The sequence below is a fragment of the Stegodyphus dumicola genome, chromosome X2 (assembly GCF_044657685.1).
Source record: "Stegodyphus dumicola isolate Sdum_Otavi_A_Nest chromosome X2, ASM4465768v1".
NCBI lineage: Eukaryota > Metazoa > Arthropoda > Arachnida > Araneae > Eresidae > Stegodyphus > Stegodyphus dumicola.
The window spans coordinates 180,384,075-180,398,702 of NC_140781.1; the positions used below are offsets into that span (position 1 = coordinate 180,384,075).

The following is a 14,628-nucleotide window of genomic DNA, read 5'->3' on the forward strand; positions in this document are numbered from 1 at the left end:
TGCTTTTATTCCTCAGAAGTATAATCAATAAGCATTCAGCTAATATATCTTGTAATGTTTCCTGTTTTGTTATCCTTCTTAAAATAAAAATTTGCGTAGTTTACAATCGAAAGTTACACTCTAAATAATGAAGCAACTTACAGCCTAACATGTTTTAAAACCCTGAACGGTTTACGCCCAGATAACACAATATCAACCATATACCATATTTATCTTCTTTTAAAATAATTGTAGTTGCGCCAAATTCTAATCTGAGCATGCGCAGTAAGAGAAATTCATTTAACATTGATCAACTCAATGTGCGGTTTGCCATTACGCTTCCCGTAGGAAGTTCTCCGCGAAGGTATCCTTATTCTTAACTACAGTTACAGATTTACTTATCGTCTTCAGAGTTTCTTTCTTTCTTCTTTTCTTTTTCACATTCTTCATAGCAGTGCTGAATAAAACTGTAATAGTAATCTTAAATGGATAAGTTCGAATATAGAAGTATTAAGATATTTCTTTTTTCCAAGCTTGGCGAGTTGTTCTTTAATGCTGACAAATGTTCTTTGGTTTGAGATCTGGATTAGCATGCAGGATTTCGAACGAAGGATTACGTAAGCTAAAGATATTTAAAAAAAAGATAGAACAAAATTAGTTCTTAGAAAAAGTAAGATGTGTATGATGTGCGTTGCGTATGTTACAAATTTTCATAAAGAGTTAAATTTTCCAAGACGTAACATAGCTTCATTGATAAGGATATAAATAATAAATAATTGTAAAAGAAAAATGACAGTGCAGAACCAATCAAAGCCCATACGCCGTTATAAGTTGTGCGTTATCTTCTGCTCTCAGTATTGCAGTGAATTTAATAGTGTTCTGAGTATCTGATAGAAACTCTCTTTATTACCTGTTATTTCTTTACACGAATAGTTCGTTATTATATTAAAATGAGCATTGCAATAAAACGTGATCTTCAGTAGCTCTTGATTACTTTTAGCCATGAGTGTCATAAACACTGCAAGCATTAAAATGCATAGTACGTCCCATAAAGAACTAATTCTGGTTGTGCTCGAATTCCTTTCAATATGTAAAGCAATGTCTGACATTTCAAGGAAAAGCTGAATTGCTTGATATGCATCGAAAGCTCTTTTCATTCAACAATGTTTTCAGAATTAGAGTTTAAATATGAACGTAATACTGAATGCTATTGTGACAGATTTGATGATTCATTAGCATATAAGCTAAGCTACCATGATGAAAGCATGTCAACTGCATTTCTTGCTATTATACGGCAATCACTGCTTAGTTATCACTGTATGAATCTTTAAAAATAAGTATCTTTTTCTTTCGCGTTATTGTTTTTTTCAGTGTTTCGAATTCTTGAAACAACTACAGCGAATGAAATCATGTGAAACAATATTTATTTATAAACGCGTGCGGTATGTTCTCCCTTTTTACAGCGTGCCTTCATGGTATAACTGGGAAGCACATCCGGCTGGCAATCGGAAGATTCGGAGTTCAAAACTCGGCGAGGGCATTACACATTTTTCATGTTTTCTGCTTTGACAAACCTAATGTACAACATTACAAAGCTGTGTCCGTTTTCTTATTATTTTCTATCTAAACAAGATTTTCTTTTATTTCGTTTATTTTATTAATAGAAAAAGTACGATAAATAATACATGTAAAATACACAATAATTGTTAATTTGATGTATATGATGAGGTTTATAATCAAGAACAGGCTACTGATAGTTAAGGTTTTAAGAAGACAAAAGCTGTATGCGGATATGCCTTTACAAAAGGTATATTAGTATCCCTAATCCCCGCCAAATTAAGGGCTAAATGCATATTGTACTTGTTTATTTATATTCCACTTCGAAAATGTCTCTCCTTTTAAGTAGATAGTTCTCTAATGCTTTGCGATATTTTACTAATCACCTCCACGTTTTTCTAAGCCACAATATATTAAGCATTTAAGGGTCTTCTTCTTTATGTTCATCCTTATATCGCTGTATCAAGTAGAGATTTTCATCCTCACATCCACTTTCTCATCTTTCGAAGAGCACGTTGTCTTCCAATCTCAATATTCAGCTATTCCCTCTTTCTCCATCATTCTGTGCCATGTCATTTCCGACGTCCTCGTTTAAGTTTTCTCTCAGGTGACCACTCCAGTGACGCTCAGGGAATTGCTCTTTGTTGTATTCTTAGAATATGGTATGTCCATATCCATCTTTAAAATCTTATTACTTTTCCGGTTTCTCGTATGGTGATGTTTCTCTGCTTTGATGTCATTTGTGGTTTGTGACATTATGGGGTTGAACGCTCTTTACAAACAGTGTTTACTGGACAACGAATATTAGGCATTTTTTTCGAAGAGAATTGTTAAAGATAAATCCCAATGTATTATGTAAGTGGAAACGTATTACTTCTAGAGTTAAATTTGTTATTCCTAAAAATTTACCCTCCAATAGAATATTAAAATTAAAATTCATAAAACATCACAGACTAGTCAGACGTTAATTATTCTGGAAACTAAATATCCGAGGCTACATTTAAACTAAATGTGATTACAAATCAGTTACGAAGTAATTTAAGCCTAAAGTAAGATTATGGTAATTCTTCTGTTTTTTTTTCACATCTAAAAACCTCTCAACCCGCTGTCAAAACGTCCGTCTACATAAAAGAGAAGTTAGTTACGTGAGAGTTGATGTGCTTTAAAAGTTTTCAAACGTTTAGAACTGTTAATACTTATATTTCGAAATTGTTTTTGCTAAGCAGTATTGATGTTGTGTATGCTTAGTCCAAAATTAAGTGAATATTGCTTACAATATACTTTATCTTGTGAAATAGATCGAAAACCTAGAGAAGATTAACTATCTAAAGTTACAATGAGATTTTATTTCTTTGAATGTTATCTACAATTGAAATTATTGGACCTGACGTAGTACAGTTGGTATTTTTTCTGCTTACTAAGTATTACTACACTCTGGGAAATGTCAGAAAAGTGTACTGCTATTCTTCCTAAAATTTGTCGCATGCTGTTCGTAGAAAGGAGGTTAAACCGATTAGTTTGTAGGAAGTGTAAAACCTTTTGCAATGTTTAGAAGGCAATATCACAGAAACGCTTTATGCTAGAACTTCGTAAATATTGCTCGCATTATTCTTAACACAGTTACAGATAGAAGTCGCTTTAAACTAAGTTAGAGACAATTCTTCTACAGAAGATAATACGTGTTTCAAGCATTTAGTTCAGAATATGACTCGCGTGGTGTCTTGATTCTAAAGACAACAAAGACCGAGGCACAGCTAATCATAAACCTTCGAAAAGGGACTATTGGAGAGGTCATGGTCTGCTCAAAGACTATCATTAGGTTACCTTACATTTAAGTAATTTTTTTCGATATGTCTTTCAACGACTATCTTCATGAATGCTTTCTAATGAAATTGGTTGTGGTTGTTTGAATATGGCAAAGTATACGTGGAGAATCTACCTAAAGAGGTGGATGTCTTATTTGAGTACTTTATAGGGGATATGAAAATGGAAGAGGACCCAGTTAGCGTTATACATTTACGAAAACATAAAAATTACCAAAGACCATTCGAACGCGATTCTCGTAGTGAAATCAAACCGGAGACTAACTACCATGTTCATAAATCTTATCACTTGGAATATGTTATGAAAATTCGTAAAGGAAAAAGCTTCATCGAAAGATTATTTAACTTTATTAATCTTCTGTTTGTTAACTTTTGCAAAATGATGTAGATGTGTTTTCTAGATCATACGTGTGAAATACTATAGCTGAAGCTTTTATGAATCATCGAGTCACTATCCATAATGTCTGTTTCTGTAATTTTATTGTGAAAGGTACGAATTTTTAACTACATGAACATGAAAACTTCGTATGCTAGAAAATTTAAATTTATGTACTCGTTTCTTAAATGCATTGTAGTATGAGTAAAATGCAAGTATTTTAAACTTTACCTTTTTAAAAAAATCTCTTTGTGTTAAAATCTCTTAGCAAATCTTTATTTAGATAATGGAATATAAGATGCATTAAAAACGCCTTGTAATATATGAAGAAACCGATTCCAATTAGTAAGTAGAATATAATAACAAAAACTGTCCTTAATTATAGTAATAAATTTTCAATGCTACTTATATAGTCAAGTATTATGAGAAATCATGAATACGTATCGTGATAATTTTGCTGCAAAATGTATTTTTATTTTATTTTAACATATCAACTTACATTAATTATATTTTGCACTGTTTCGCACGCACTTATTTCTATCTTATGAACAATATTCTGTTCGGTTAGCTCTCTTTTTAAGTTTCTACAGCATCTTGGAAATGTTTTGCTAATGAGCTCTATTTTCCTGTTTGAAATATTTTACCAATTCTCTGGGTAATTTTAAAATTTTACTTATGTTTTACTAATGTTACTCTTATATCTCGTATAAAAAACTGTCCGTCCCATCTACAATTGTGAAAATAATGTTACAATAATGTTCAGGGCTATTAGAGAAAAGTAAATGGTGCACTGCGAGGATTGCAGTATTGTCGGGGTTGTTAAAGACGTAAATAAGTCAAAAGAAACATGCAACATGTGCATTTTCCTATTAACGTGAAAGGTTCATGTTTTGTTATTGACACAATATGGCAAGCAGTACAAAAGCAATATGTTTCTGCTGTACTCGATTATTTCTAAACATTAGTTAGCCGGAAAGATAGAAATAATCGTGTGATTGCAACGTCAAGGTTTTCCAATATCACGAATATTAACAATGAAAATAACCACTGTAACAACACAAGATAAATAAAACTTGAGTATCAATATACCGAAATTTCAGGTTATTTTCAAAAAAAATGTAGTATAAACATCAAAACCCCTAAACTTTATATATATGCTCCGTGCTAAAAATATAAGCAACAGATTCTAAAAGAATAGGTAAGAATGTAAAAAGGGGAAGTAAACATACAGTTTACATATTAATTTAGAAGTTGCTTCGCCGAATGCAAATAGGCAACCGAAATTAGCATAAAACGAAATCCCGCAGTCATATTACAACGCCCTAAAAAGGGCATGCAGGACTTACGCGTCAGTTCACAAGTAATGCCAGATAGCCAAAGCGGAAAGCATGAGGCATGAGCTGAAGACATCATTTGGACGATGAAATGCTTTGGAGAATCGACTAGTCACAGTAAAATATTTGCCGGTTTTTTTTTTTTCGAATTGAGTTAGCGTTGTCCTTTGGTAGCCATTGTTAAACTTAGAAATTACGTTTTGACATGTGAAAAATACCGATTTTCAATGAAGGGAATGATTTTACTTAAGTTACTTCAGGTTACCTTATCAGCAATTTAAAATTACCATTAAAAATATAAATCTATGTTATACTGCTTTATCTTTAACTGAGATAACGTTTACACCTTTTATTGAAATCTTTACGGACACATTTCTTTTAAAACGACTTTCCTGTAATTTAATTCTGCACTTTCTGTCCTGTAATTTTGAAAAAAGATTAAAACATCGAGCAGAAATAAATAATAAAGATGGAAAAGCCACATGCAATATAATTATGAAGCATGTTGATATCAGACATTACTTCCCACAGCAAAAGAAAAGATAACTTGATTTAATAACTGAATATTTGGAAGTTGAAAAATGTTTCCTGAAAAATAAGCAAAAACGTGTATTTAAAGGGATCTGTTTACACTGAACGGCAATTTGATGCAACAGTTTCCTTTTACATGTCTGCTGAGACGTTAGACTTTGCATTTAGATCAATCTCTGAAAAGGAAGATGCAGCATTTAACATTCGTGATAGCATTTAATGGCCAGAGAATCGTAACTGTGTCGTCTTTTCAGCACTTAAGAGACTTTTGGGCACTTGCCAAGCTCATGTGTATTCCTTTGTTTTATCTTCCGTTGTAACCGATATCTAATGAACTGTATTCGTAAGCTTTTTTTAATAATATTCGTATACATCGTTAGTGTTGTTGTACTTCATATATTTTATTATGATGACAAATGTAGATGAAGCACAAATTTAAAAGGGTTAAAGTATTTTTTATTAAAATATTATGATTATGATTGTAACTAATAAAAAGGGTTATGAAAGAAAGAACTACACCATTAAATAGATCTTAGTTTAAAAACATGATACAATTGTTAAATTAGAAAATTACTGAAAAAGAGCAAGTCCCTTGAAAACATTAAATTTCAGTAATAGCCCGGATTTTGTTATATAGATATGCTGAGAAATTTATAATCGTGTATGACCAGAGAAATTATACATTTTAAAAAGAACCTTTAAAATGTGATATCAGTTATTATGAGAATTTGTAAGGTTGCATATTTATTAACTTTATTAACCAATTATCTTATAATTTTTATCTTTACTCTCGCTTCTACTTTCGTAGGCTCCCACTAGGATGCAAATTAGCGTGTATGGAAGAACAGATTTCTTGAAGTAATGAATGAGATTTGGCGGGTACGCCGAAAACCTGTCAGAATTAACTAAATAGACTTTAGCTTTTTGTTAGCCGTATTGCTTGCGTACGTAGAAGCCTGAGCCAAAGCTTATTAGGACTTGTAACTCTAAATGTTACATAATAAAATTGTGTTTTTAATACTCTATATTAGTCTGCATTTTACAATAAGAGGTGACTCTATAAAGCACAAGCTGAGCATTTGTGTTAAGTTATAAAAAAATGTTTATTTTAAACCTTCGTCTGAATTATAATTGTTTCACCAAGACTGGGCAATAGGCCACTATCTTGCTAAAGTCTTTGGTTTCCATGCAAATTCAATCATATACATGATATACGCTATACACAACAATAAAATCAAACCGTAGGCTATTCACAACAAAATCTACCTTCCTTATTTATACAAAAATATAATTACCATAAGTATGATTAATAACACGTCTGAGAAGACGATGTACATTAAAAAATATAATTAAAAAGTATGTTATTAAAAGGAGAAGCTGCATTTTGCGTATAGTTTAGCATTAAAGATAAAATTTTCCTCGTTAATGCAGCCAAGGGGAATGCGCGTGAGCGTTTATGTATGAGTGCAGGTTCAACATAAATAATAAATTTGGAGATTATTTTATCTCAGAAAACTGTACAACACATAGTCTTCTGTTGCGTAATTATATACGTCTTCCATGTTGCTTACTTGGAAAGAAATCACGAGAAACTTCCTATCTTTGACAATGGTTCTATGTAACCTGTATAGGAATGCCAATGAAACTCTGTCTCGCCAAATAAGGATTTTTAGAGATGCTGAGGGAATTTGTAGTTGTAGAGGTTTTATTCATGTTTGACAATGCTCGTCTTCATGTAACTTCTATAATGTCTTCAAACTGACTATATAGTTCAAATAGAATGTCCATTAGGATCATCTAAATTTAATCATACTGAGTTATGTTTGAAATGGTATACCTCGATGAGTTGCATCGCACCCGCTGCTTCCTTAGAGACTCCAGAAATTCAGATATAACTTTATAGAAGTACAGTATTTGGCTCTGCAAAACTAATAATAGAATACTAGAATTTGGTTCTGCAAGTATAATAAACATTTTAATTAATAGTTTGGAAAGTCTTAATGAAATGCGTATTTTCGCAAAAGGAAGAAGATAAAAGGTTTTATTAAAACTGTCATCAATGATGAAGACAAAGCACCGTTATTAAAAGCTAACGTTTCGTTTGGCATTAGCAGCAATATTTCAGCATTATGTAGCTGCTAATTAAATGAGATAATATCCCTTATAAATGTTTATACACAATTTCTTCATATTGGTTTTCTTGTTGTAATAGTTCAGCTTAGTTTGTGAAAATTTTATTTTAGTTTTTAACACCAGTGTACTATAGAATCCCTTTTACAGATTTTTATTTGCATGCACTAGAGAAAGCTTAAAATTAAAGTACATGTTTCCCGACGCGAGTAATTAACTTTACACGAGTAACGATTAATTAATATACATAAATATAAAATTCTACTAACAGAAATACTCTAAAAACACAAGAAAAAAATTATGTGTTTTAATATATTTAGCATTTGTGTTTTATCTTTACAACTAGGATTTATCAGCGGTATTTCAATAATTTTTTTATCCAATTACAACAGCGTTCAACATTTTTAATATAAAAACACATATAATTCATCTATCGTAGAATTTGCCCACCAGCGGCCGAGCGGTAAAATCGCTGAATACTGGTAGTTCGGTCCGAAGTTCGAATCCCGCGAACGGGCATGGCTGCATGGGCGTTTTCGTGGTTTCCCCATGTGTAACGTGTATAAGATCCAGTTTCCCTTAGAAAGTCCTCCAAGAAGGCATCCTCCCTATAGGCAGATAGCCCTCGTGTGCTTTGCCATAGTCTCAATAAACCAGACCAAACCAAACTATCGTAGAATTTATAAATTAAAGAGAATTTCATTATCAAGAGTAAAAATTTAAAAACTAAATTTAAAACTTAGCATGGAGCGAAAAGAATAAAATTTGAATAAACTTTTGTAATATTAATTGAATGAGTAAGCAGTTTATCACCATATATCATACACATACGAAAGCTTTTCTTTATTCGTAAGAAACATTTTGCTGAGTTATCAAATAAATAGTTGCTAATAAACTGTACGTATATATCGGTGTTATTAATGTATTCTTCAAATGAAATATAATTTTTCATTGCACTGTATTATTCTTAATGAAGAAAAAATACGAAGTATTTATATCTGAAGGAAAAACGAAGCATGGAATCCAATGAATGCACATACTACCGTTTCTTTTAACGTACCTTTTAAATTGATTATATCTGAGTTTAAGTTTTGATATTCGTTTTGCATTGCTTAGAAGATTATTTTTCAAAACAACTGTCACAAAAAATCATATCATTTTTACTATGCTTTAAGCTCAGCACCTCATATGTAATTATCGTTTGCATTTACGTTTAGACTTCCCCTGAGGATAAAAGCATTACGATGCGCTGTTATTCTGCATTCATTATGAGGGACAGTTTTCCAGTCCCTGGAGGTTCTACATCTCATTATCTTTCATAAAGCCAGTTAATCGAAGCACATTACAATGAAAACACTTCTTATTTTCTTCGTATCGAAGAGAATTGATTTCACAATATTATATGCAGAAACTGGAGAATGAGTTTACATTTGAAAACATTTTCTTTTATTTCTAAATAAAAAAGTACTTTGGATCCTTTCTTTTATGTTTATCAATCAGTATTTCAAAATCACCTGCGTAACCTGTCATTTATTTTTATTCCTGTGCTATTATGTTTATGTTTGCTCTTCTGAAAATAGGAAGTTCAAAATTCCGTAAACACTAGCTGTCAAGGGAATACCGAAAGTTGCAGAATATATTTTTTTTTTCAATTTGAATACATTTCGAACTGTTTGCCGTTTTATTCTGCTACCTGTACTTGAAGATCGTAAAATATCAGAACTATGGATTAAACAAATTTACTCGGTTGAGTTGTAAAAATAAATATTTAATAAGTGAATGATAAGACGCTTTAAAAACTAATTAAATTCCCAGTCTGTGTCCATATTAGTGCGAAATAATTTTAGAAAATGCTAGAAACAATACATCTTTTTCAAATCGAAATTTAAATCAACTGAATGTAGTAATCGCCTTAATAATGAAAATAAAACATAGATTTGAAACGGAAGTACTTTTAGTTTCTTTGCTCATTAGAATCTTCCCCAAAGCAATTTTTTGTGATGGTCGTTACGTAAAGAGATAGATGACCTGAAGTGATGAGAAACAAGTATCATTCTTAAGTAGGTGCACATGCCGTTTATCGTACAATGTGTGAGTAGAAAAGAAATATATTTTGTCTGAATGTTTAGCTGCTTGTAAAAGAAAGGTCATTTTCTAGCATTTACATAAATAAACATCATTTACTCAAAATCTGGTGGAAGGTTTATTAAAAATTGCAAGCAAAATGATTATCTTACAATGCTTATGCTAAAATAAAATTTCTTGTTTAAAATATAGGAGCTTTAAGTGTGATTTTAAGTATTATTATAAATTTGATTTGAGAAAGCCTACAAAAATGAACGTAAGCAAGTAAAGCATGAAAGAGAAATTCAATTTGCATCTTTTTATTCGTTTAATATAAAGTTTGTGAAATTAAAAAATTATTTCAGTCTCCTGGCACCATGAGGGACAGAGGGGGAATCGCAAAACTCCAGTTCGTGCTAGGGTTCGGTTAACAACAATATAAAGTGATAGTTGTGTAGCTGTTTCGTGTGTATATATAATATATACACACGAAACATATATAAGTGTACAGGACATTTGTATATATGTCTATAAGATAAACGTGAGAGTATTTTACTTAAAAATAACTCATAAAGTACTCGGTAAATTTATCCTTGCGTAAGCAAACGTCTGGGCTTTGTAATATTTTATTACTAATCAAATGTCTTCTTTTTGACTGATGTATTTAGCGCTTTTATCTTAGAAATGCGTAATTAGTCACCGAAACGTCATTTTATAAGGCTATTTAAATAATAATCACATGTTTCTAAAAAGAGAAATGAGATGAAATGGAAAAAATTCTGAAATGGTGTTTGAAAATTCATATTTGTTTTACGATATGTAATTATCGCACATTTTCTTGCAAGATATTTGTCTTATAATCAGAGTAAGTGGAACGGCCTGTGAACTAACGGCCCTGGTAATAAAAGTAATAATCATATAGCAGTAAAATAATTCATTATTCAAACGCTTGTTATCAAATTGAAATTATGAGATACAAGCATTCAATCTTTTTAAAGAAATTTAATGTAAATGTTTTTTAATGCTTTCAGTATGTTGAAATTAAAAATCTTACTTTCTTATGTTAGGGCATGAACATTAAAGGCCAGATGGTATTATGCCCGGAATCACAATCTTTACTTTTTCTGGGTTCTCCTGTCGTCAAAGGATTATCGGGACTAGTGGGAAAAGGACTTTACATGTCTGATATACCTGTACATGATGCTACAAGAGACATCATGTTGGTAGAGGAACAAACAAAAGCCCAAGACGGATTAAAGAAAAGAATGGATAAGCTGAAGAATTCTATACAAGAAGCAAGTCAAGCGGTAGAAGAAGAAAGACAAAAAAACGTAGATTTGTTGCATTTGATATTCCCAGCTGAAGTTGCACGCAAACTTTGGAGAGGTAAGTTACTTTAGAAGATTCTGTTTCTCTTACTTTTAAATTCAAGATTAATGCCCACTCGCGAATTTCTTAGAAAGGAATTTTAGTCGATGTCTAGGGAACTGTTGTGCAAGTTCAACGCTAATATTTAAAACGCCTCACATTTTGCAGCATCTTACTCAGGAAAAACGTCTGTTGATTCGAACGCAATCACTGATTACTGAAATTTTAATTTTTTATGTATTATAAATAAAACCCTGTATGAAAAGCATAAAAATCCCTACATTGATAGTGAAGTGGATACACGAAAATGTAAAATTTAACATTAAGCAGAATGGCAACTTTAGATTGGCGGGAATTTTGAACAAAAATATAGCGGTTTCGAAGGCGATCGGCCAGTAGTATAAATGGGACAGGTATGTCTTCAGGAGAGAAAAAAATGAAAGAGACAAGAGCTAGTTTAGATAGAAACCAATAATCGAATAGGGCTTCCCTTTCGTTAAGAAGACAGATTGGTTGCCTTGGAAATCGTTAGAACACTATTCAAAATCACACCCATACAAGGTTGTTTTTGCACAATTTTTAATTTTAGTATTTGCTATTTAGTGGAAATTACGGTTCTTTTGATATGAATTATGTATTTTAAATTTCTAAGCCAAAACTGGGTAATGATAGTAAGCTTGAATTATTATTTTCGGAAGAAATACGACTTTGCAAGCAAAACTAATTCTTAAAGAAATAGTTCAATAAAATGTTTAGAAATGTAATATGTTTCGTAACAAATTTAGATGAGTTGTCGAAATAAGAGTATATTTCTTGTTTCATTCTAGACTAGATACTCTTGTCAATGTATTAAATCAAGTTCTACATTCTTCAATTTTTTCAAAATTTTAGATTTATAAAACTTAAACATATTTACCTTTTAGACTGTTGTTAACGAGTTGAGGTGCTATACGCAATTCCTATCGCTGAGCACTGTGTTTGAATGGATTTTCCAGGTATATTATATTCCATAGCAAAATCACGTTACATTTCCTTTAAAATCTCTTTCATAAACACGTGTCTTCCTTTAGCAAGACTGCACTTGTCTGGTTTACCAAGATTAATTCATTAACTAGTTAACTCCACCTGTTTTTCAGGTTATAAAGCGTCGCTAACTAACGTGACGATGGGCTCGGGTTCGAATCCCGTAGAAGGCATGGATGTTTGTAAATGTATAGTGACCATGCATGCAGGCACTCTAAATATACGGCGAGCAGAACGCCCTGTCGAGAGGTTGTTGGTAGGAGAAGAGAGGTGGGAGACCCTCGGACCCATCCACCACGGGACTCTCTCCATCAAAATTGGGGGCGGAATTAAGCTAAATCGCACTGTCACATGTAAGGTGCTCAAAAGTATGTAGCCAACGACAGGCGTATCTTGCGCTCCTTGCCACGAGGAATTTTGTGTGCTTGAGCTGACTATAGGTCAGAAAAGTGAGCATTAACAACAGCACACAATTAGACCAGAACTGTTAACAATACAGCTAGTGATTGTCACTGTGCCTTATAAATACCACTGAGAGAGTGAGGAAAAGAGATCAAAGGATCCTTTTATTAATCCAGATAAAATATAACAGCCTGTGCGAACTCCTGCTTACAGAAGCCAACACTTTGGCCTTAAATTAAGTATAATGAATAAACTAAATGAATGGAGTACAGCCTAAAGGCTTAACACTATAACTAGCGCGCAAGGTGGCTCTGACCGAAGTCGACGTAAACGAGCTTAATGACAAGAATAACTCTAGGCCACAGAATTCTAGTCGAGAGAATCAAACGTAGCCTTCAAGCAGGCAGAAAATGCTCTAATTTCACCCTCCTAAACCTTCCTTTAAATAGTTCCCTCATTTTACCTAATTTGAATATCGCTCGCGTTGGAAATTTACATTCTGGGAGGGAAATGAAACGAGGCTTTCTAGGAAAGCAACTGAACTTTAAATTATTGGTTAGAAAGCTAAAACGAGGCTTTATAAAGATGTATGTTAAACCGCGACCGGTTGTGATGGAAAATGCAGTATATGTGAATTAAGTAGTTTTTAAAAAGTCTTAATTGGTATGTTAAATTGCGTTTTCAATAGTTAAACAGTTATATTGTCAGTGGTTATTGTCTAGTGTTCTTTAGTTTTAGCGTTACAGTACAGCATCATGTACAGAATTGTCTACTTTTCTGATACAAGCAGTGTATATGTTGTGTTTTATTTGTAGTATCAGCTTTACTATGTCAGTGTGTACTTTTCTGATACGAACAGTGTATATAGTGTGTTTTATTTGTAGTATCAGTTTTACTATGTTAGTGTGTTTTTCAGTATTATAGTAATATATTGCATAATATGTTGTAATGTGCGGAATTATAGTAAGTGTATAATAGTAAGTCAGTGTGATGTATAACTGCAGGCTTGAAATTCCAATGTTAGTCTTAAATTTTACTGTTTTTGTTTTACCTTAACAGTTTTGTATCAATGCAGCTTTGTACTTCTAAGTATTTTTTTTATTTATTATTTTTTTTGTAACCTATACTATCAGGAATGTCATATGTATTCAAGGTAGTCCTTTGTATTCCCTATCTAGATGTGACTGTGTACTTTTTTTTTTTTTTTTTTAATTTAGACTTAATAAATGTCTGCAGGGCGGACATCATACTGCAAGGGCTTGTTCCCGGTCAGTAGTCCTCCTTAGCAGTGTAAAAGTAAAAAAAGTTAAACAGTTATACTGGTATTTCAGTTATATTTTTATACTTAATATTATTTTCAGACACTCCTTGAGGTGAATTAGAAAATGCAAATACGCTTCGGTTTGAATGCTCTTTTTATTATACCCTTTTAAGTACTATGTTCTCTAAGATACAACCAAAATACAAACTTTAGAAATGCAAATATGCGTTGGGTGGAATACTGTTTATACCATATCCTTTTTAATAGTCTTTTCCTTAAGATCCAACCAAAATGCACAACAAACGGCAGGAGTTATGTAATCTTTTTATCTTTCCTGGACAACATACCTGCATAATCTTAATGCTTCTTGAGACCTTTAGGAAGTTGCTGTGTGATATAATTCATAAAACTCCTATTTAAATCCTTTTTAAAAGTTTCAGGAACGTTTAGAAATAGTGGAAAGTACTCCATACTGGCTGACTGAATTACATTTCGTAAGGAGTGAAATACCTCTAGGATGAAAGTAACTACTTATAGCTATGAAAATAATAATTATTAAAGTATTGGAAAAGGAAATAATGGAACAAGGAATGTTATCTCGAATTTTTGAGGCAAAAATAAAGCTAAGCTACCCGTCTTTGTTTCTGTTCCCTTTCCAACCAAATCCTTACTTCTGTTTTCATTGCCACATGGTTCTGTTACCTTTCAAATAAAAAATTTGCCGTGACGCCCAGCGAAGAACATTTGTTAGGAGCATACACTGGAAACATTATCATCATT

General features: G+C 32.2%; 1 protein-coding gene across 2 annotated transcripts in view; it reads left to right on the forward strand.

Annotated features, from left to right (window-relative positions):
* Gycalpha99B (guanylate cyclase 1 soluble subunit alpha 2) overlaps positions 1-14,628 on the forward strand; it is a 424,202-nt gene that overhangs the window by 288,284 nt on the left and 121,290 nt on the right. For both annotated transcript variants that reach the window (XM_035359312.2, XM_085809001.1), the window contains exon 7: positions 10,862-11,180. In XM_035359312.2, coding sequence (XP_035215203.1) covers positions 10,862-11,180 — 319 coding nt within the window. The remainder of the gene's footprint in view (positions 1-10,861; positions 11,181-14,628) is intronic.